The sequence below is a fragment of the Pseudopipra pipra genome, chromosome 4 (genome assembly GCF_036250125.1).
Source record: "Pseudopipra pipra isolate bDixPip1 chromosome 4, bDixPip1.hap1, whole genome shotgun sequence".
In the NCBI taxonomy this organism is placed as follows: Eukaryota; Metazoa; Chordata; class Aves; order Passeriformes; family Pipridae; genus Pseudopipra; species Pseudopipra pipra.
This window is the reverse complement of record NC_087552.1, coordinates 16715407-16739635: the sequence shown is the minus strand read 5'-3', so window position 1 is coordinate 16739635 and position 24229 is coordinate 16715407. Positions and strand designations below refer to the sequence as shown.

Below are 24229 nucleotides of genomic sequence, written 5' to 3'. Positions count from 1 at the left end.
ATTTGCATGTTATTAAACCATCTCTTGGAGTCATATCTTTCTTGTATGTCTTAATCGGTATCACAGGCTAAGGTACACTGAAAAAAGTTAATTAAAAACAAAACCAGAATTTAATGCTGCTAATACAGGTACTGGAAAGATAGGAATTTGATCTGGATTTAAGTATAGTCTGTGGTCATATTTATAGAGATATTTAATGTAAGTCAAACAAGAAAAACTACCCGGTTTTGCAAATACTGTTTGGAGTGTGATGAAATTTAGTCTTGAAATTGATTTTGCAAAAAGTCAGCTTGGTAGTTCTTTGTTTCCTCAGGGATTTGAAATAAAGCTTAGAGTCCTGTGGCCTCCTCAGGAGCAAAGGACCCCTGTGGTCAGCTGGTAGAGAATCAGTTTTATCCCATGTCACATTTTCTGTACTGAACTTTTCCAGTGGCCTAAAGGTTTGCTGGGTGTAGCCACTGTTTGGTCTGTGCCAGGGTGGTTCCCTGAGCCTCTGGTACTCCTGTTTGGCGTCGTGTTCTTGGCAATCCTTTTTGTATCAACTGTCCCACCTCTTGATGGGTCAGTGAAGATTGAGAGAAGGGTAAAATTCCCGATGTTGGACTTGTTTATGCCTTTCGTCTTTGGAATATGTTTAATTTCTAGAAGGGAAGACAGAAGCACAGTGCACAGTGGTATCACAGAGTCATAGAATGGCTTGGGTTGGAAGAGACCTTAAAAACTAGTGGAGTGCTTTAACTGTTTAGAGTTGGAATGTGGTATTTGTTTTTAATTTGAACTGTTTGCACTGAGATCACTTTTTGAATGCATACCAAACTGAGAAAATAAATGTAGAATTGTTTTTCCTGTTTGCACAGGATAAAATATCTCTCTGCTAATCGTTTAACTTAAAAGTGGGATTGTTCCCTTTATAAGATACTGAATTTAAATTTTTGGTATGTACTTTAAAAAAAATAATTTAATAGTTCTTTCTAAAATACATTAAACTCAAGAAGTATATAATTTGAAATTCACAGTGCTGTTCTCCTTACCCCCATATTTATGAACATTGCATAGGACTAATTCTTCCTTGCGTTGCTCTGTTTGCACTGGGACTTCAACTGCACAAACTAAACTAATCGTGTTAGTGAACCAATCTGACATCAAAATGCTTGCAAACAGAGTGAAAATATTTAGATTATTAGCTAGGGTAAATAAAGCATCATTGATTACAGCATAATTATATTCTAAAATTGCTTATTTCCCCTGCCCGCCCCCTTCTGTTGGGAAGGAGAAACCCACAGGTAAATGTCATTGTTAGGAGGGTGCTTCAGATGTGCTGTACCTACATGGTCTAGAATTTTGCTTTTGTGCATTTGTTATTTTGGCTGACAGAGTAATTCTCATGTATGCAAAGCTCAGTGCATTTTTAAAGAAAAGTTTTAATCAGCTGATTTGTGACTCAGACTAACTGGGTGGGAGATATTTGCTGCTTCTTCCTGTGTAAATTGGGTAAACTGTGTGCCTTCTATCATTGGTTTTGCAAAGGTGAAGAACCTCTGGTTTTATAGAAAGCAAGACTTAAAAGTAAACTCTTCTGCTGCTTTGAAATTTTATCCTGTATTATTTCACCGAGATACAGCTTTTTTTCTTCATTGTGACAGAGCACAAGGTATAAGCTGCTGATACAAAGGTGTCTTGGGGAGCAAGAGAATGATGCTGTGCTGAGGCTTTGTGTTAAAAGTGTGTAATGCTGGGCTAACAGCCTCAAATACAACATTAGGTGGCAGCAGTAGACCCTTAACACCTTGTGGGGGCTTGTTCGATTTACTTTTAGGCAGTTTTCCAAACAAGAGACACATTTGAAGAAATCTTATTTTAATACAGAACATTTCGGTTGCATCCCTATGCAGGGAAGCAATGGGAATGTCTTTTTCCTGAATGATCCAGCTTTGATCATAGTTAATAAGCAGTATTGAACAGAATCCCATAAATGCATCGAGGTTAAAGCAGGTGCAATGTTGTTGTGCAATGCCACTGTTGGTATGCCTGGTTGAAAATGGATTTCTTATGTGCCAGTTAGATGAGGGTGTAGCCTTTGTTAGGAACTTGGCAATATAGACAAAGCAGCTAATTAAGAATAATTTTTTGTCTTTCTTCCTTAACATCTTTTTTCCCTTATAAAGCAGAGTAGTTTAGTACTATTAGTATTCTTTTTTTGGAGTATAACTGTTGGGTAGTGTTGGATGGGTAGAAATTGGTGACGTGAGCCCGAGGCATCAGCAGGAGCAGTTTGTGGTTTTCTGCTCAAAAAAGACCTGTTTGCTCTTTGTCTGATGGTTTTTGGTTTTTGATTTGTTTTTAGTTTTGTTTGAACTTGGGAGAAAGCAAGTCCAGAGTTGGAGCAAGACTTAACAGGACAGTAAAGAAGAATCTGGAGCAGAATCTTTCCTTCTGTGAAAGAGTCACTTGCAAAATTCATGGTCTCACTTTACTTTAAAACTTTGTGCTGAGGTAGCAAGTGCCTTTAGATCACCTCCATCTTGCTGGAAGGTTATGATCTTGCCTTTCTTGAGTGGCTCTTTGTGCTCTGTCTAGTTTTTCTGCAGTTTGTTTTGACATCCAGGCCTTTTCTGCTTCTTTTTTGCCTCCCTGTTAACCTCCCTGGGCCTGAGCCCTGTTTGTCATGATTTCACTGACTTGATGTTCATGCTAGTGTCACTGTTTGATATACTTATCCAAACTATCAACAGGCTTTCCTGCCAAATCTCCTTAGGACTCAGATTTTAATGTGTTCTCGCCTCCAAGTGTTGTGTTAGTGATAGAAAAGGCTGCATGGAAAAGAGGGGGTTGAAGGGCAGAAAATGGATTGCTGCAAATTAGTATGTGTAAGTTATTCTCTTTCCCCATGTTTTTCCTCTTCTGTTCTTTAGAAGCCTTTCCAAATCACAACCACCTTTTTATCACGCCCAGGATATGTACCATGGTGCTGACTTTTGCTGTTTGTTGTGTGCCCTTAGAGGATTTGACTAGCTTGGGATCACCCACAATCCTGTGATACTCTCACCCTAAAGAGATTTTAATTCTGATACTTCCCAAATCTTTGGCATGTATTTTTGATGATCAGTAATATTTGTTTTGAGTTTCTGAATACATGAAAGGGGATGGACTTCAGGAGGTGAATTATCTCTTTGGTGGAAGATAAATGTAGGCAAAGAATATTTTATTTGTTGTTACTCAGGAACATTATAGCTAAAATGAATCCATCTTGTTTATGTTTTTCAGAAGCTGCATTCAGACTTGGTCATCAAGGGTTGAAAACCACAGTGTTTTCTTGTTTGGTTGGGGGTTTTTGTGGTTGTTTGGTTTTTTTTTTTCAGCCTTGGGTTAGCTGACATGATGTAAAATTGCATTAAGAATAGAACTGCTTTGGATAACATGGTTATTTTGTGAGCAGAGGTAAAAAGTAGGGTGTATATAAAACCTTTAATTGTTGAAGTAGCAATTGGTTTAGCTTCAGCACATTGTTCTTCGTGTTTATCTCGTGTAAGTACCTTAATTTTATGAATAGAAGATTTTCGGCTTTTATCAGCTTTTTACTTGCAGCTTTGCAGGTTCTTATTAAGCATAAAATTTTAAAATTTTCACTGAGGTAGAGTCAGCCTATTTGACTGTGGTTTTTTTAGTTCATGGGATAGATGTTTTGCACTGGATAGGCATTGTCCATACCCCTTGTTTTCGACGTTCTAAAGAAGCAATTCTGAGATTTTACAGAATCATCATCTTGAGGCAAAGGGAGGTCACAGTTTGGTTGATAGTCCTTCATCCTGACTTTAGGGAACAAGTACTCAGTGTCTAGGTTATCTAACAACCAGAAGGATGAGGAAACTCTGTAGAAGTGAAATCTTTTTTGGAAGTTTGGGGTAAAAATGAGAAGATCCAGCCCTGTAGTTCTCCCAAGTACAGTGAAATTGGCTTTTCCAGGAGAAATGCTCATTTTGGACTTAGTTTCTTTTCTTTGGTATGTGTATTATAGGTCATTGAAATACCTTTTCTCACGTTTTCTTACAAGCTTGTGAAATATTTTACGTCTGTTAGTGGCAGAAATTATTTAAATTAGATTAATAATCTAGATCATGATCTTTGAGGAAAGTGGACCTTGACTGAGTTTATTCTAATCTGTTTTCTGCATGCTATAGTTTGGTAGTTGCTCACCCAAGCAGTGCACCATCTCTTTTATATCTTGATCAATTCCTGGCAAAGAGAGGTTTTGTGTGTTTCAGTTACCTTTTTGCTTCTCTTTAGAAGTGTTGTAATGCTACTTTATACTTAAAATTAGTGCTATTATGTTGACTTCTTATTAGTTTAATTCTCTAAAGGAAAAAAAAAAATTACCCTCTCTGCATGTGTAGTAAAAAATTGCTCCCTGTTCTCCGTCAGCCAAATGTAGAAACATTTTACGAAAAAGCTTGAGCTATTGGCTTAGTTTATATATATTTTTAAAGGTAAATATAGCTAGCAAAGTCTAAAATTTGTGAGGATGTATTTGAATACTGCCCTTTAAAGCCATTCCTGTAAGCTTACACTTAATTCTACATGCTGAAGAAAGAAAACGTTATGCCACCCTGTAGGTTGCTATAAAGATTGTTTATGCAGCTCAGCATAGGACTTAAAATACGTTGAATTGGAGAATTTTGAAAAATGTACTGTGCGACATAGGAGACCAAATCATGCTAAAGTGCAAGGAAAGACTATACATCAGTTCAAAGGCTACATTATTCAAAAAAATACAACCATAAAAAAGGTAATAAGATTACATTCTCACACTTCATGGCTAGTAAGGTGCATTAAGCTGCTCAGATATTCATAACTTACTGTGACATTTGGGAAGATTACATTTTGCTGTGCACAGCCATTACTGCAGCTCAGATAATAACTAGCCAACGCGTGGACCTGGATTATGATCCCTGTCATTGGAAACAAATTTGTGTTTGGAAGGTTGATCAGCTTCAAATCACCATTAGAAAGGGTTAATATGACATACTGGGGGGGATGTGTGTGTGCTTATGTGTATCTGATGGGGATGCATACATATAGTACATCAGCTGCACTGGGCCTTGGGTGTTCTGCTTTCTCTGGGTAATGGGTTTTGTCCTCACTTCCCTTAAAGGAAGTGTTAAAATGGGAATTACTTTTTTTACCGCAGCATATTATTTCTAGAATGTACTTGCTGAAATGCTTGTGTTTGCAGATTAGATTGGAAACTTAATTTGACAGCTTCCTGGATGGGTGGTTACTGATAATAGTGTATCTAGCCAAAAATGAAAGATTGGTGGTGTAGACTATAGGGTGAAGGTAAGGTCACCTCTAGTTGCTGTATATGGTTTTGGTGTGATAATTGAATGTTGGCTGATAGTTAAAACCAAATGCATAAAGAGTTGAATTTCTTGTTAAGAATTAGCAGGTGGTTTGTGACTAGAATTTAACCTTCAGCTGTTCTCTCTCCACACAGAATGCTGTATTTTCTTTTCTTCTTCATGGTGAGGAGGAGAGCAGCTTCTTGAGGAATACCTCAGTTTTGTAGAGGATAAATTTAGTGTAAAATGAAATGCAACATTGGTTATGTATTATGTTTTCAAATGCTCTGTTCAGGTTTTATTTAAGGAGGGTGTCCTCTTTCATTTGCATTTGTTTTGAGATAATTTTGTGTTAATTCATTCTGCTCAGCATTCTCCCTTGAATTTGGCCTTACAGAGCTTTCTTGGGGTAGGCCTCTGCTTCATCTTTTGGAAGGGGAAAACTAAGGCTTGGGGAATGGTAATGATCTGATAGATTTGTTTGAGTTGACACATGAGTTGATATAGAGAACCTGGGAATATAATTCAAGTCTCCCCATTCAGTTCCTACGGTTTCCCTAGATATTCAGGAAGCATCTGATAGTAAATTGTATAATTATTTTTCAAGACCAAGAGGGGAGAAAATGGAAAATTGTAAATTACTGTTTAGAAATTGTCGCCGTGAGACATTGTCTATTCTGTCATAAAAGCAGTAACTTTCTCTGCTTCTTGTGGTGTTTGACATTACTGATTTATACCCAGAAGTCCAAAGATTGCTTCTTCAAAGTGACAAGATTTAGACACTTGAGGAAAATGTATGGTAATTTCAGTGGTTAATAAAGAGCATATATTCTGTTCCATTGGGTAAGTTTATCTTTGGATCCTGACAAGCTGAGAGAAGCTGTTGGAGCTAATATGGAAGCAAGTTAGTATGTGCATTTTGGGGCAGTTTTGATATGGTATGACTTCAGCAGTGACAGCACTGAAGCTGTTAATGGTCAAAACCTGTGAAAGGAACACCACTTAGGACAGAAATAATGTCTTTTATTAAACAAATTTGTAGAAGTGAGAACGAGTTGAAATACTTCTAAACTCTAACTTCAAATTATACCATTTTGATAATTTGAGTTGATGCTGTCTGCATTCCTGTTTGTGTGCTGGTATATAATGGGTAGTTTGGCAAGCATGGCCTCACCTTGAATATTGTGGCAGTTTGGGCACTGCAACATAAGAAAGACACTAAGCTATTAGAGAGTGTCCAAAGGAGGGCAATGAAGATGGTGAAGGGCCTTGAGGGGGAGCCATAAGAGGAGCGGCTGAGGGCACTTGGTCTGTTCAGCCTGGAGAAGAGGAGACTGAGGGGAGACCTGAAGGCAGTTACAACTTCCTTTGAGGGGAAGAGGAGGGGCAGGCACTGATCTCTGCTCTGGGGGGAACAGTGACAGGACCCAAGGGAATGGCCTGAAGTTGTGTCAGGGGAGGTTTAGGTTGGATATTAGAAAAAGTTTCTTCACCCAGAGGGTGGTTGAGCACTGGAACAGGCTCCCCAGGGCAGTGGTCACAGCACCAAGCCTGACAGAGTTCAAGAAGCATTTGGATGATACTCAGGCACATGATGTGACTCTTGGGAATGGTCCTGTGCAGGGCCAGAAGTTGGACTTGGTGATCCTTGTGGGTTCCATCCAACTCAGCATATTCTGTGATTCTGTGATTTTTAAGGTTACTACAGTTCTAAAATCCAAGAGAACTTTAAAGAGCGGAGAGAGGGAATTGGGATAAAGGAGTTTAGTTAGTACAATCCATCTTTCTTTCAATTGGAATTTTTGTTTTATTGAGTAGATGAACGATTGGAGCAGGTTATTTCCTTGGCACACACATATGTGGTTAGTTATTGAGTTCAAATAAGACATGCCTCTAGGAGACCTAAAATACTACAGGGTTTAAGTGTCATACCCAAAGCATTGTCAAAGGCTTGGAACGGTGCTGCTGTTCCACATTCATGCAAATATAGCAGGCCTTTGCCTCCTTTTACTACCTGTGAGTGCTAATTAATCTGGCAGTTCCTACTTAACCAGCTTTATTCAGTATCTCAGGAATGTCTCTTGGGTGTTCATAAGTGCTAATATTTCTGATGTGCATCAGCTCCTTTTGGCTAGAATTGCTCTCTTACCTGAGGAGCGTTAAGCTCATGCAAAGGAAAGCTCTTGGGGCACTCCAGGCCACTTAAGGAATCTAGGCTGCTTTGGCACTCTCACCTGTTTTAGAACACTCACTTGATGTCTTCAGCTTTGTAGGGCAACTCAGGACATCTGTATCTTAAACTACCCAAATGTTTTTCTGCAGCCATTGTCTGATAGTAAGTGACACCTTAGGAGCACCTTTGTTACTTAATAGAAATTAAAACAGAAGAAAAATGAGACAATATATTGATATTGGCCTCATTATGGTTTTTTTAGCCTACTTCTTTGATAGTTTTCTTCTTGCAGAATGAATAACTTCAGACATGGAATAGAACTTTGATACAGTTGTCTGAAGTTTTTTTTTTTTAAATATTTTTGTCTGAAAGCTCGTCGGAGGCCAGTTTGACTTGGAAATGAACTTTATCATCCAAGAAGTAGAGGGCATCACCTGCATGTTGGACTTGCTGGATAAATGTGACGTGACCTGCCAGGCCGAGGTGTGGAGCATGTTTACAGCAATCCTAAAGAAAAGTATCCGCAATCTACAGGCGTGCACGGAAGTGGGGCTGGTTGAACAGGTGCTCAAGAGGATTGACAGAGCTGACAACATGATTGCAGGTACAGTTTCACCCAGTGTATGACTCAAACTGTGTTTTTCCTACGTAAAACCCCATGGACACATTAATTAAATGATAGAAATTTGACACTGCATTTTATCAAGCACTTATGTTGCTGTTCTTTTTCCTTTTCAGATCTCTTGGTAGATATGCTGGGTGTGCTGGCCAGCTATAACTTGACAGTTCGAGAGCTAAAGTTATTCTTCAGCAAGCTTCAAGGAGAAAAAGGGAGATGGGTAAAAGAAAACACAAAACTGAAACCATTTTTGTGGTGTTGCTTATGTTTTTCTTAATGTTCACAAGTTAAGACTTGTTCATAAACTTTATAATAAACAAATTTTGAATGTACCAAAAATACAGGAAGCTTTCTTGTACTATATCAATGAACCGTTTTACCTGCAAGCAATTAAAATACAGAGAGTGGAATAGTGATGAAATTAAATTTCTTCTTGGATCTGTGGATTGGATTGGTCTTTCTGAAGACCTGGGAATAATATGATGACTCTGAGCAAATGTTTTTATGCACATGATTTTATTTTTATGATTCCAGGCATGTGAATTGAAGGAAAAAGGCTTAATATTTTTTTATTTTAGACTTAAATAAAGAGAGAAATAAATTAAAAATGCCTACAGAGGCAGTTCCATCTGCTCATATTTTCACATGACTCTACTTTACCTGAAGATTGAAAAAACTTATCCGGTTAGGAAAGTGAGAATTTTTGGCAGAAATTGAATTGCAGGAAATAAATTCCACTGAAAAATTATATAATTTTTCTCCTGTTCCTGCGTAAAACAGAAAGGGAGAAGAGGGTCTCCTTTTACTGTTGAGAACCTCTTTCCCTAAAGTAAAAATGTGTATGTTGTAGAGGCCACTGGAGAAAATTTTGTTTAACATGCAATTGTTTTGCTGGACTTGGAAATTATTTTAACAATCGTTTTACCGGATTTGAATTTTAATTCAGCTCCTGTTATCTCTAAACAGTCTGCCTAGTGTAGAGAAAAGGTAGCACAGTGTCTCTGTTGACTTCAAATAGTTTTAAAAAAGAGTATTCAATGTAACAGCAAGTATGCACACATAATACAGCAAATTTTAAAAGACCCTTTGAAATAAATAAGTTTGGCAATCTTAACCTGCTTAAATAAAAATACTCTTAACTTCATAGATGGTTTAAACTTAATTGAACATACAGAGCATATTTAACCATAGATTAAAGTGGCCTCTTTAACATTAACTTTTTCATTTCCTGTCTCTCTGCTATTTGCATTTAATTTCCTTTCTTTATTAAAGACTAAATGCAGAGTAAAGGAAGAGAAAAATGCCGCTATTGCATTGCCAAGGAGTTGTACAACTTCATAAATCTTAAAATCAGCAGTGCTTTAAGGATACCAAGTATTTTGCTACTACACAAATTACCTGGTCAAATTGTACAGTGCTGAAGACTTCTAAGCAGTTCTCAGCATTTCCTCCTCAGTTAGAGTTCAGATTCTTGAAGCCCTGTTTAGCTGACTGTAATTTTGGTACATTTGAAATACTTGTAACACATCATGCAATGCTTAGTTTTCAGAGGTTTACAAGAGGGGGAAAAAGGGCACTTTCAGGAAAATATCAGAATTATAAAATTGTAGTTTAAAAATAGATCTCCCAGAAGATTGCATTGTGATGAAAGAAGACACACAAAATTGTCCTGTGACTATTACCAGTATTTGCTGTACTTCTGTTGTTGTGAGCTCATATACTTGATTTGGAGTTTATAGTCACTGAGCATTACAACAAAATCAGTGCAGAATTAGGATGGTGGGAAGGTGTTAAGTATTCACACTGAGCACTCAGTTTAGGTGCTCCAAACTGCCTTTGAGAATTTAATCTTTCTCCATGGGCTTACAAGTCAGTTTAATGTTGTTTATCACTGTAGTCCTGATGAAAATAATCCTGTCTCCTGGTCCTCCTTTTGCTAGGAATTCCCCATCTCCCTTGTGCTGGCACGGGTTTCCTGCCGTCACAATCCAGAACAGCTGTAATTAAAAATTAGTTTGCATTTGTTTTTCCTAAATTAGTTTCATCTGAATCAGTTAATTTTCTTCAGTTTACTGCAAAGTGACACAGACTTGCTGATGGGAATGAACAGATAGAGGGAGGAACCAACACTGAGGCTCAGTTTAGTTTGTGCTGGGTGAAAGTGGCTCTGGTCTTAAAGTCCCTACTTAAGTTACCTAGTTAATTGTCTTAAAGTTTTAAAATGTCTTAAAATTAATTTTTTGTGTGTTTATAGTATTTCTTATGGGTTTGTTTTATTTATTCACAAGTGTGATAATTCTCTTTGTCAGCCACCGCATGCTGGGAAGTTACTGTCTGTGTTAAAACACATGCCTCAGAAGTATGGACCTGATGCCTTCTTCAACTTTCCAGGAAAAAGTGCTGCAGTATGTAGATATTTTAAGTCTCTTGTTTGTTCATCTGGTTTTCTATTATGGCTGCTGGTTGTTTTCATTTGTGGTGTTCTTTGTCTCATCTGTCATTGTCATAGGAGTTTTAACCAGATTTTTTTCTCTACCCGCCACCTACATTGTGCCTGAATAAATCGTGCTTATAATAGATGTGCAATATCACTATAGAAGGACAAATACTATTACACAAAGAATGGATATAAATGAGGCTGCTTTTTTTGATGTTGTTATTTTTTTCAGACTGGTTCAGTTAAATCTTGTTGCAAGGAAAATCTACCTGCTTTTCCCCCCCTCATGTTTCGATAGGAATGGTGCTTGTGTTAGTATCCAGTATGTGTGAGAGTGGCTTTCTGGTGGATTGAGCTTGGCTGGATGCCAGGTGCCCACCAAAGCTGCTCTATCACTCCCCTCCTCACCTGGGCAAGGGAGAGAAAATACAATGAAGGGCTTGTGGGTTGAGATGAGGACAGGGAGAGATCACTCAATAGCTGCCATCATGGGCAAAACAGGCTCAACTTGGGGACATTAATTTAGTCTAGTATGAATCAAATCAGAGTAGAGTAATGAGACGTAAAAACTAAATCTTAAAACACATCCCCTGCACTTCTTCCTTCTTCCCAGGCTCCACTTCACTCCTGATTTCTCTACGTCCTGCCCCTGAGTGATTCAGAGGGACAGGAAATGGGGAATGCAGTCAGTTCATCACATGTTGTCTTTACTGCTCCTTCCTCCTCACAATCTTCCTCTGGAGTTCCACCTATTGAGATAGCCCTTCATGAACTTCTCCAGTGTGGGTCCTTTTCACGCACTGCTGTCCTTCAGGAGCAGGCTGCTCCAGCATGAGTCCCCCACAGGGTCACAAGTCCTGCCAGCAAACCTGCTCCAGTGTGGGCTTCTCCATGGGACCACAGGTCCTGCCAGGACCTGTGCTCCACTGCAGACCTCCATGGGCTGCACAGCTGCCTGTCCATGGTCTGCACCACAGGCTGCAGGGGAATCTCAGCTCTGGTGCTTGGAGCATCTCCTCCACCTCCTTCTGCACTGGCCTTGGTGTCTGCAGAGCTGTTTCTTTCTCGATTCTCACTCCTCTCTCCAGCTGAAGTTGCCATTCCCCCTCGTTAAATATTTTATCCCAGAGGTGCTGTACCATCACTGACAGGCTCATCCTTGGCCAGCGGTGGGTCCATCTTGGAGCACTGGCTCTGTTGGACACGGGGGAAGCTTCTAGAGGCTTTTTACAGAAGCCACCCCTGTAGCCCCCCACTACCAAAACCTTGCCACACATACCCAATACAGCCTTACATCTACCTTTGCTAGTGAAACCACAAAAAGTATTGAACTAGAAGTGGTTCCACTTCTACCATTTATAATTATTTCTAATGATGGGATGATGTGAATAACATATATTGCTTAGAAGAATTCTCTGAGAAAACATAGATCCTAGACATTTATATGCTGAACAATACTGAAAAAGATTAAATTTAGCCATGATTAGTCTTTTTGTAATTGTTCAAGTGGTCGAACAATTAATTTTTAAGTTCTGTGGTCTTCACTTGAAAAAGAATTCAAATCTAAATAGGGAGTTGGAAAGCTCTGTGGAAAATCTTCTGTAGGAATTCAAGTATGTCAACATTTTTGCTTCTGAAATTGTAGGATGAAAAATTATGTTCAAAATTTCATGCTTAATTCAGAACAAGATTTGAATAAGATTTATCAGATGACTCTTTCCAGTTTTCTTCACATAAACCCATTACCTTTCAGCCCTGGTGGCTTGAGATTACATTTCACCAACTTGATGACATAATGAATTTTTTTTGAAATGAAAACTTGAGACTGAAAAATGCAGACTATTAGGAAAATGCTTCTGCAGTTTTATCACGTGCAACAGAACTTGACAATAAACACACGTGTTTTTGTTCCTTTAGGATATTCATGTAGTGTTTTTGTATTTAACTTCTATTAATTATGTTGAGTGCTTGAACCATATGTGGTATTGGGGTGCCTCAGTAACCTTAATGTGAATATTCTTATATATTTTTAAATTTAGAAGTCTAAGAAATTAAGTATTTATTATAATTACTCCAAGACCCATTGTGAGTTAAATCAAGTGATAGTCCTACCAGTTCCCAAAAGCTGGGCTCAAAGACATGCAGACTGATTAGCTGACTGGTATAGAGAAGGATTTATAGCATTTTCTTTGGACAGGAGTAGCTGAATGGATCATGGGAGCATAATAAGGAGTCTGGCAACACTTGAGTTCTTTGATTTTTTTTTTTTTTTGTTCATTGGTATTGATCATCTTGACAGTGTCTTTGATCAGAGGTTATGGCAGTTTTAGTTGAAGTGTGTATTGCAAATCTGTACAGCAAAACAGTGGAAAGTTGATAGTAATGGTAAAAAAAAAACTAACCAAACAAAAAAATCCCAAACAATAAAACCCAACTGTTTGAAACAAAGGGTACCAACATACAGTTTGTAACTTAGGAGCTTTTGGGCTAACAAAGCCCATGTTTGAGATGAGGATTTTGGCTGGTGGGGATTGTGTTAACTTTCTTTTAAGGAAGTTTATGATTCTGTCATATTTCTCACTGGAAATCTATGTAGACATGAGTTTCAAGAGAGGAAAAAATCTGTTAAGTGAAATGTGCAAAGCATTTCCTTCATAATCGGTTATTTTTCTAAATACCAACACTATGTGAAGTTAAATTTATAAATCTGATTATTCTGTCAGGTTACCACAAAACCAAATCTACTTAAATTTGCCTTTTGAGAAGTTATTATACTCTGTCTTCAACTAAAGAATTTGAGTTTTAAAGAGTAACTTACTATTAATAATCTTCTTTGAGATATAAAGACCAATTTTTAAATATTTAGATGAATTAAATATCGTAACAATTACAAAAAGCACAAGTTAGGCCAGATCTTCTTTAAGCATAGAGAAAAGTGTACATATCTGCAGTGTGTGTCTTTGTATCAGTATACATTTGTAGAGTGTGTGTCTTGACCTGTATACTTCTACTGTTGTGATGTTGGTCTTTCTCCATGAATAACTTTTTGCTTCCTTTAGGCTATTGCCTTACCTCCTATAGCCAAGTGGCCATACCAGAATGGATTTACTTTCCACACTTGGCTAAGAATGGATCCTGTAAATAATATTAATGTGGATAAGGATAAGCCTTACTTATATTGGTGAGTACTATGTAAAACCACATTTCTGATGTTCATTTTCTATTCATTGTTCAATGATTTCTGCATCTGTGTATGTGCTGATTTTGTTCTAATTTGTCAGTTTTCGAACAAACAAAGGACTTGGTTATTCTGCTCACTTTGTTGGAGGCTGCCTGATTGTAACATCCATAAAATCAAAGGGAAAAGGTTTCCAGCATTGTGTAAAATTTGATTTCAAGCCACAAAAGGTGAGTAACGATAATAAAATCTTTCAAATAGGTTTAATGAATTTAAAATTGTAGCCTGGGAGTGTGTGTTGTAGCTATCAATTAGGCTCATCATTCTGTACAACAAAAGTTACATTGGAATAAGCAAAACAAATTTGTGTTCTGAAATCTTATTGCTTTTTAATTATGCAGTGTATAAGAAAGCCAGAAAAGCACAACTTATTAGATGTTTTATGAATTTTTGAGACTTGTGAGTTCTCTCAGAATTCTTAGTACATAGACACAGCTTGATAGTGAAAATGCTTGTGATTCTTTTTTTTCCTTCTTTGTTTTCTCATACCTCCAGACATTCTCTTCTCCTTTTTCTAAAAGGTTTTGCTGAGGCTCCCCTTTATATCATCACTTACTCCATATGGGCAAATGCAGTGTTATTTTAAGAGAGCACATTTACTAACCCACATTTAATTTTCTTAATCAAGCAAAGGCCGTTAATAGGAGTTTGATGGTCTTACATGTGGTAGAAAACAGATCATTCTTGAAAGAATGTTATGCTTTGTGTTCATCCAGGTTGTCCAGCAAGTAGTCTCCTTGCATTTGCTGCTATATTCTATGTGTCTTTTTAAATGTAAGAATTAAAATGTGAGTTAATTTTATTGCTGATATTCAAGGCTGTCTTGCCTATTAAGTAGTGTTATACAATGCTGAATATCTCTCTTTTCAATTAGATATTCTGCTAATGTTTCTGGAGCAACTGGTGTAAACATTTTGTGGGAGAACAGGCCTCCTCAGGAATTTCTTATCAGTAATCCTTTGCTGTAAATATGGATCCTGTTTGTGATAATTTGACATGCACAACCTTTGATAGGCTTTAGTCTGGAGCCATCCTTGCTCTTTGGAATGACATTTTTAGCAGTCCATCATGCTACGAGTAACCCAGCTTAGAACTTATTTACAAATGGTTTCAGTGTAAGTTTGGTTCAGCAGTGCCATAAAGATTTTTAAGGTATATGCCATAAATATCTTTTAAGCTTCTGTGTCATCTTTTTGTGGAAAAAATGGCATAATATCCCTTGACGTAGCAATGCAAGAAAACTCACCAGTGACTTATTAATCTTTTCTACTTCAAATACATTTGTCAGTCTTAACTTATTTCTCATAAATTTGCTCTACTACGCCCCACTTGAATGGTAAACCTTCTTTAGGTGTCTGTAGAATTATGTTAATTGTTTTCTTATTGTTTAGTGGTATATGGTTACTATAGTGCACATCTACAACCGCTGGAAGAACAGTGAACTTCGATGTTATGTCAATGGGGAACTGGCATCTTATGGAGAAATAACGTGGTTTGTCAACACCAGTGATGTAAGTAATCCCTGTGCATTAATACCTATAGTTAGTTGATCATATTGATGGATTATATAATTATTCTTTTCCATTTTATTACTAAACCTCCCCTGCTTCATGTATTTTAAAAAAATGTTGAAATAAAAATAGTAACGTTTTGGTAGAGGAGTAAATTGTGCTTTTATACATCTCAGAACTTTAAATTTGTTTCTGCTGAGACCCTCAAATACTTGTTTATATAAAAAAATATTCCCTGATAAAATGTGTATTTTTTTTGTATAATTTGTTTGTGTAGCATAGATTAACCCCGTTACTGGGTTCTGTTTTATTTTCAGACATTTGACAAGTGTTTCCTGGGTTCTTCAGAAACAGCAGATGCCAATCGAGTGTTTTGTGGGCAAATGACATCTGTTTACCTTTTTAGTGAAGCTCTTAATGCTGCTCAGATCTTTGCTATTTATCAGCTTGGTCTGGGGTATAAGGTATGTTAGAATCGACTATTAAGAGTTTAACTGTGCTAAGACTGTGGTGGATTTTAAGAATGTTGTGGCATTGTAACATCATTGTAACATGTGTAAACTCTTCCATGTTTCCTCTGTAAGCCTGTATATCACCTCACAGACTACAACTAAGCGTTGATTCGATTATTTATTTTCTTATAAAATAAAAAGAATAATGTTCCTGTTTGCGTCTCAAAATTTCAGTGTTGGTGGTTGGGAGAGGAAAAACACCCCTGTTATCTCTGATCAGGTTTGCTTTTTCACTGAGGTTGAAAACTTTGGATGAAGTATGATGTATTTGTTTTAGAAATGTAGCTTTAGAGTTGCTTGTGCTAGTTGGGTGTTTTTAACATGGGAAGTTAGTGCTGAGGATTAGTTTTGTTGCAGTGATTTATTATTTGTTTTGTCTTAGCCTGAGGGGCACTAATTGAAGGCTGTTATTCCCTAGCAGCTGTACAAACATAAGCTAAAAAAGATGGTTTTATTCTATCTGTTCCTCAATTATTAGTTCCTTCTGAGTGAACATTGCTGACAGTCATGCTGTTTCCAAGCTAATGTGTTTCTTTTACGTTACCCACCATTTTGGCAATGACACTCTTCAGGGGTCCAAAAAATTCTGCAGTTTTAATTCTGTAAAACTGACTTTGACTCAATGTTCTTATTGAGACCCCTTTTTTATTAAATACTTCTAGATTAAAGAAGCAGTGTTTTAGTCATTTTTTTGGCAATAGTTATGTTCTGAACTGTATCTTCAATGTGTGTAGTCTAATTTTTTTTCTTTTTTCCTTACTCAACCCTGCTTCCCAATCCAGGGAACATTCAAGTTCAAGGCAGAAAGTGATCTCTTCCTCGATGAACATCACAAATTGTTGCTATATGATGGCAAACTATCCAATGCTATTGCTTTTATGTACAATCCAAGGGCTACAGATGCACAGCTGTGTCTAGAATCATCCCCTAAGGATAACCCTTCTATTTTTGTTCATTCACCACATGCCCTCATGCTGCAGGTATGTTAACATTTTCATAGATTTTGAGTGTACTGATGATTTTTTTTGAAAACCTAAAATCAAGTTTTTATTGGGATTTGGATAAGATTGGGAATTTCTTATAAGCTGGGGTTTTTTGGATTGGCCCTGCTGCTACCTTCCCTTTCTTGAACTAAAGTGGATGCATAAGAATCCTAAGAAGAAAGTTTGTTCTGTGTAAAGTTACAACCAAAAAAAAAGTCAATATTACAAAGGCTGTGTGAGCTTTAAAAGTAATCCTTCTTCCTCATTTCTAACATGTTCCCTCCCCTACAGACGTTACCCATCTCCCATCCTTTGCCCTGTTGATATGAAATCCTTTTCTTCCTTATGCCTTGAATGCTTTCATCTATTAAATTGTCAGAACCTTTTCATGTATTCTGTTCTAGAGTTTCTCTGTTACTAGAGAGTTGTTTTAGAATTTACAAGCCACCTCCTGTGTATTCATCTGAGGATCTCCACTGTAGACTGTATCTAGAGCAGTAGGTCAGGCAGACTGGATGTTTAGCATGGCTGTGGCAGCCAGTTTGTTGTTCCTGCTGTTTCTTTTTATTTGGCAATAATACAACTCTTATATTGCAGACATTAAAAAGTATTTTTAACGAACTTCTTAGCAGTTCCTGAAGGAGGTTTCAATATTTCTTGTTTCTTCTTTCTCAGGATGTGAAAGCAGTCTTAACGCACTCTATCCAAAGTGCCCTGCACTCCATTGGAGGAGTGCAGGTGCTTTTCCCTCTCTTTGCACAGTTAGACTACAGGCAATATTCATCAGATCACATTGACACAACTGTTTGGTGAGTGAATGTGCCTATTGTGCCCTGTTCTTTGTTTCTTTGTAAGTAAAGGAAATTACCTATTGCTTTATTAAATGGCATAGTAATTAGCATTGTCTTGTGTGACACTGAGTTATGTCTAACAACAAAAAGGTGGCCTTGCCACAGGCAGGACCTCTAAGTGATGTGCTTGTTTGCACCAAATGTTCTCTGAAAGTTCACACGGAACCAAAATGTACACATTTTATACTTCACGATTTTTTTGTGTAGGAGAATTATGAATGATTCTCTTGAGCTTATTCTTGTCATGGAGAAAATGCACTAGGGAAGGCTTCAAGAGAAATTCCAGAAAGGATGAGTTTTTTCAGTCATTGCTTGGATTTTATTTTTTTTTTTAACCTTCAGACTTTTTGGAAGATACTGTTACCTAGGGTTACTGCCAGGCTTTTCCTGTGGTTAGAGCTCTGTTTCAAGTACATCCAACTTCTGAACATCCAGGTACAGAAGCTGGTGGAGCTCCTAAGTTAGAAATCAAAGGGATTGCTTTTTAGAATTCTGGTGTAGTTTGCTTTGTTTCATTGCAATTGTAGTTTCATGGCTGTTTAAAGATGAGCTGTATCCCTATTGTTGCAAAGAAGGAGTGGTCACAATGTTCCTTCAGTCTGTTTGGACACACCTGGAAATTTCCTGAGCTGGCTTAGGCTTGGGCATCTGTGTGATAAGTCAGGGATTTGCTTTAGTTGCAAACTGGCCCATCAATAGAGTGGTTTTCAGCTGGCCGAGATCTTGATCCATAGGCATTAGTGCTGTGACACGAGGGGCGGGACAGGAACATTCCTTCTGGCAGCAGCACAGAGCTGAATTAGCTTGAATCAATAGTAAAGCTTTGTCTAGAAAAATATCTACTCATCTGAAATCCATAGGAAGCAGAATGGCATTTGTTACTGATCTTGCAGAAGTTTGTAAGTGGAATACGAAGCAGAGAGAAGTACAAGGTTTTAACTGTTGCCTTTCTGCAAGAACATATTTTCAGAAGAATTTTGCTATTGCACGGTTGTTTTAGAGTCCAGGATTTCAAGTTAGAAAAATATTAATAAAAAGCAAGAAGTTACAGTTTTCCAAGTGTAGTCTTGCTTTTTGTTTTAATAATTCTGATTTGAGCATTTATATAATACATTGAATGTGTCTCTGGGCTGTGTGATGGAAGTGTTAATTTGGAAATATTTTCTGTCTTGTTGTAAATGTTCAGAACATTTTTGTTTACTAAACCATGTTTTCCAGTTCTACTTTATTGGCATTCATCATGGAGTTGTTGAAGAACTCTATTGCTATGCAAGAACAGATGCTTTCCTGTAAAGGCTTCCTTGTGATAGGATATAGCCTAGAAAAGGTAAAGCAAATATTTCTTGATGTCTTACATGAGTGTTGAATTTTTTTGAGAGAAATACTTTTCCTAGACTGTTACAGGACTCTCCTTAAGCAGATCTTCTTTTACAGTCTTCCAAAGCCCATGTTACCCGAGCTGTTCTAGAACTTTGCCTTGCCTTTTCCAAATACCTGAGTAACTTACACAATGGAGTGCCCTTGCTGAAGCAGCTGTGTGATCATGTTCTCCTCAATCCTGCAATATGGATTCATATCCCAGCACAGGTAAAATTGCTCATTCTTCTAAATAAGATAGTTATGATGTATTGATTTGGGAGTGTTGAAACTAAGCCTGAACTCCAAGAGTTACAGGTCTTTGCTCCCCAGCAGAAATCATACAGGAATTGTTTTCAGACAGTAGCTGTCAAGTTTTGCAGACTCCCAAGGTTTTCAGGGAGTTTGGAAACCTGCAGGGTTCTGCAGAAGAGAGTTGTAAGTAACTTTTGGAGTCCCTGACCCAAACCGAGAGGGGAATTTTGGATGGACTAGTTACAAAAACTCAGCAATTTTTTCAAGAACAAATTATGCTTTGAAGTCTTCATTTAAATTGACAGTGAGTGTTTTTGTTTTGGTAAATCTCTGTTCTCTGTGAACAACTTTGGTCAAAACTCACCAACTGATTCTAATTGAAATCTTCTTACCAGCACTCTACAGTTTTAGAAATATAATGAATTTTTTCATCCATTTGCAAAGGTTTTAAGGGCTTTGTGACTGAGCTGTGCAGAGAAAATCTATTTCTCTAAGACATTTTAATAGATGAAATTTAAGAATTTATTTGTCTGACATGCTGTAATTTAGGAACAAAAGCGATTTTTGTTCTCCTGATTGTATGTTGTAGGCTCAGCTGACCCTGTACACTTACCTGTCTACTGAGTTCATTGCCACTGTTAACATATATGGAGCAATCCGACGGGTTGGGACAGTTCTTTTGGTCATGCACACCCTAAAGTATTACTACTGGGTAGTGAACCCTCAGGATCGCAGTGGTATAACTCCCAAGGGCATAGGTATGTATGTATATTAATTTTTACTCTCACAATCTGATCTTTATTTTTGAGAAGTGTTGTAAACGATGTACAGAACTGTGAATGTTCCAGAAATAATTTCCCTTTAATGGGATGGGTTCCCTGTAACAGTTCAGACAGTGTGCTTCTGTCCTTGAAAGATTTTTTTTGCAATCTAAAGGAAATTTCTTCAGAAGTCATATTGTGTTGGTTTAAAGGTAAACTGGCGGGAGAAATAAACCCAACTCAAAAGAGATTATAAGTCAGAGTTACAATTTAATAAAAACAATACAATAAATACAATTATACGGACAAACACTTGGTTTTAACCCACAAAACCCAGATGTATAACCCAGCACCTTAGGGCACGAACAGAACGGTGTTTGTTGGCCCCGTGCTGAGCCCCACGTGGTCCCCCTGAGTCCAAAATAAAAGAAAAGAAAACCTGTTGGTGAGAGTGCCAATCGCAGTCTGGTCGAGACTGGTGATCGCAATCCGGTTGAGGCTGGTCCTCCTCTGGGTCCGATGAGTGGCCCAGAAGTCCCAAGACCCCAAGATTATATACACTCAGGTTCGAGTGGGAATGCCCAGTACCTCCCCCAGTCAGCTGACTAGGGGGTGGAACCCAGCCCATCCACAAGGGATTTAAATGGCTGCTGGGAGCGCGGGGAACAGGAGTGGGCGAACAGGGACGTGGCGCCTTTTGACGTGACGCCTTTTGACTGCAGTTAGCAAGGCACCTCCCAGCTCTCTCAGGTGAGCTTTTTATTTTTTTTTTTTCCTCCCCACAACTCAACGAAAGCCAGCAATGGTTTCCAAAAAAGCAAAAGCTGTTGGTGCTGCTGTTATCACAAGGGGTGTGTTCACACAGACGGAACCCCCCAAGAAGGACACCAAGACTGTTCAGGTCTCTGGCTGCGCAGAGTGTTTGAGCCTGGCGTTAGTACCAGGGGACACTGTGAGTGGGGTCTGTGTACGATATGAGCAGGTGAATGATTTGCTGTGCCTGGTGGCAGAGCTCAAGGAAGAGGTAGAGAGGCTAAGAAGCATTAGGGAAAGCAAAAGGGAAATAGACTGGTGGAGTCACACCCTTTCACCCCCAAAAGAAGTTCAGCAGGAGACGGTGAAGGCCTGCCCCTCCTGCCATCAGGCAGATGGAGCAAACCAAGTAGACTGGGGGAGTGGAAACAGGTCCTTGATCAAAGAGGTAAAAGAGTCCCCTCCCGCCCCCCATCACCTCCCCGGGTACCCTTAAAGAACAGGTATGAGGCCCTGGACCCAGAGAAGCAGGTAGAGGACAGTCAGGAGGAAGATCTGTGTGGAGGGTCTCCTGGTTGCACTCCATCTACCAGACAGATTACAACCACAGCTATAAAGAAAAAAAGAAGGGTAGTTGTAGTCAATGAGTCCCTTCTGAGGGAAACCGAGGGCCCTGTATGTCGACTGGACCCATCCCACAGGGAGGTCTGCTGCCTTCCCGAGGCCCAGGTGAGGGATGTTAGTAGGAGACTCCCTGAGCTAATTCAGCCCTCAGATTATTACCCACTGCTGGTAGTCCAGGCTACTAGCGACGACATTAATGGAAGAAGTACCAGGACGATTAAAACTCATCATATCAGTAGGTGGCTAAAGGATTGGTGCCACCGGCGGAATTTTGGGTTTTTTGACCATGGGGCAAATTCCATGGTACCTAGTCTCTTCAAATCAGATGGGCTTCATCTGTCTAGGAAGGGCAAAAGGACTGTAGCCCATAAATTGTCGGTGCTGATCGGGAGGGCTTTAAACTAGGTTTGAAGGGGGAAGGGATTGAAATTGGGCTCTCCAGAGAGGAGCCTAAGAGTGGAAAGCCTGAGGTAAGGGTGAAATCAGCAGCCCGGGTGAAATCAGCAGCCCAGCTGAAATGCATGTACACCAATGCACACAGCATGGGTAACAAACAAGAGGAGCTGGAAGCCATCATGCAGGAGGAAAGCTGTGATGTAGTTGGCATCATGGAAACGTGGTGGGATGACTCGCATGACTGGAGTGCTGCCATGGGTGGCTACAAGCTCTTCAGAAGGGACAGGCAAGGTAGGAGAGGCGGAGGGGTGGCTCTATATGTTAGAGAGTCTCTTGACTCTGTGCAACTTGAAGTCAGTAATAAGTGTTTTAAGATGAGACTGGATGTGGCACTTAGTGCCATGGTCTAGTAACCACGGTGATAGTGGATCAAGGGTTGGACTTGATGATCTCAGAAGTCCTTTCCAACCTGGCTGATTCTATGATGCTAAGTGTAGAGCCATGCCTGGGAATGTGGGCTCTTTATGGAGCTTGGTCAAGTACTGGACAGTCTTTTAAGTGTTCCTATGATCTATTGATAGTAGCAGTACAGCTGAAAACAAGCATACTAAATCTATCTGACTGGTGTAGGGAATTGCTGGAAAAGTGCTTAATGAGCATGCTTAATTCAGACAGTGAGCTCATGCAGAAAAAGAAATTTAGAACAGGTGTTTAGTACTTGTCATGAAACACAGAACGAGTATACTCATCCTAAGGAAACAAGCAAAAGGAATAGCTGCTTGACTAAGAAATCCAGTATTGTAAAAGGAACTGGGAGATGCAAAGTGTGCACCAGCATAACATAAACATGTGCAGATGGAACTGGCACGGATAAGGGAATTCACGCTGTTTGGAAGTATGACTTTACAATTTTTTATTGCAATTGTTGTTCTGTGTTTTGTGGGGTTGGAGACACAGCCTTGACAAAGGGAGAATAACTTATGTCTCTACTGTCTTCTGTAATGAAAGGCTCTGGAATTTCAGAGAGAGGAGGTGATGGAAGAGAGCTAGATATATTAGAAGTGAGTGGTTCTTAGATGTGTCCAACTTTCTGCCACCAACTTCTCAAAATGTCCAACCCTTCCTGTTAGATGGTTGTAAAGATTGTTTTGTAGTATTTTGCATCCTTTAAGAAGCAAAAGCCATGTGTGTTTTCTCCTTTCTTTTTAGTGAAGACATGGATTAACTTAGTTTCTGAAGTGCTTTATTGGGGCTAGTGTATTTGTAGGATACTCTCAGTAATGCAGTTTAATGGCTTATTTTGACTATTTGACTATTTTAAATTTCTATTGAAAATAACTATTCATAAACCAAATATGTCTGTAGGCCTATACTTTATATAACCAGACTGATGATCACTTTCATTCGTGAGTTGGAATTTTCCTTTTCCGTGATGATTAAGATCATAAGAACTGCGAACCTATAAAGCAAATGTAAGAACTATCCTCAGAAATGTATTTGTGACAGTTCATTTGCTTTCTGTATGAAAACTTTTACTTGACTTTGACATTTGGTTGCACCTGTTTTTTTAACCTTGTCTCTCCTGGGAACTACTGAGTGTTTGAGTATTTAAAATGTTTCAATGAAAGTCTGCTTTACACAGTGGTGGCAGAAGCCAGTCCTTTTGACTTTGAGTTAACAAATTAAGTCATGTCTTTCAAGGTAATCTTTACACGTAGCATTGTAAGATTGATTTTTGTTTATATAGCCAGTGTGTAATAATGGCATGTAGTTCTTCCTTTGAGCTTTAGCAGAACTTTAAAAAGAACTGTAAAGTGCAAAAATTTGAAATGTGGAAATTCTGATGTAAAGTTTTCGTATCAGTCTTATTCCTTGCATAAAGTTGGTTCATAGCACTGCAAGAAAGTGGTAAAATCATTAGAAGAATTTAGAGGGGTTTAGAAAACTGTATTTAATAAAAGCCTTATTAGAACCTCACTGGTTGGACATTCTGCTAATAAAAGGTGATAAAAATACATTACTGTTTTGTAGTCTGAAATAGAGGGGAGATGACTTTACTTAGAATTGTACCTTCTTCACCCAGAAAATGCCTTTTATTTTTCTTTCTGTGAAAGTGCATTCTATGCTAATAACAAGTGTTAATTTGTATTTCATATATCTGTGTTTCTTTTATAGATGGTCCACGACCTACTCAAAAAGAGATTTTATCCCTGCGAGCATTTTTGTTGATGTTTATTAAACAGCTAGTGATGAAGGTAGGATAACTTTAAATTATGATAAGATACTTATTTCCTTTCATAAAGAAATTCTTTAAGCATGTTGAATTTTGTAATAGTAAGTAAAAGAAAAACCCTGTAAGGTGCTTCTTTTTTTGTACCTCTTGCCACAGGCAGCAGTGCTAAAGATGTGTTTTTCTCCCTTTTA

General features: G+C 38.4%; 1 protein-coding gene across 2 annotated transcripts in view; it reads left to right on the top strand.

The window, feature by feature from the left end:
* The window catches only part of LRBA (LPS responsive beige-like anchor protein), a 408434-nt gene that overhangs the window by 35610 nt on the left and 348595 nt on the right, over positions 1-24229 (top strand). For both annotated transcript variants that reach the window (XM_064651760.1, XM_064651761.1), the window contains exons 2-14: positions 7882-8113; positions 8248-8348; positions 10438-10533; positions 13625-13746; positions 13847-13973; positions 15195-15314; positions 15632-15778; positions 16609-16806; positions 17485-17618; positions 18879-18987; positions 19095-19247; positions 19861-20029; positions 23981-24060. In XM_064651760.1, the coding sequence (XP_064507830.1) occupies positions 7882-8113; positions 8248-8348; positions 10438-10533; positions 13625-13746; positions 13847-13973; positions 15195-15314; positions 15632-15778; positions 16609-16806; positions 17485-17618; positions 18879-18987; positions 19095-19247; positions 19861-20029; positions 23981-24060 (1788 nt within the window). The remainder of the gene's footprint in view (positions 1-7881; positions 8114-8247; positions 8349-10437; positions 10534-13624; positions 13747-13846; positions 13974-15194; positions 15315-15631; positions 15779-16608; positions 16807-17484; positions 17619-18878; positions 18988-19094; positions 19248-19860; positions 20030-23980; positions 24061-24229) is intronic.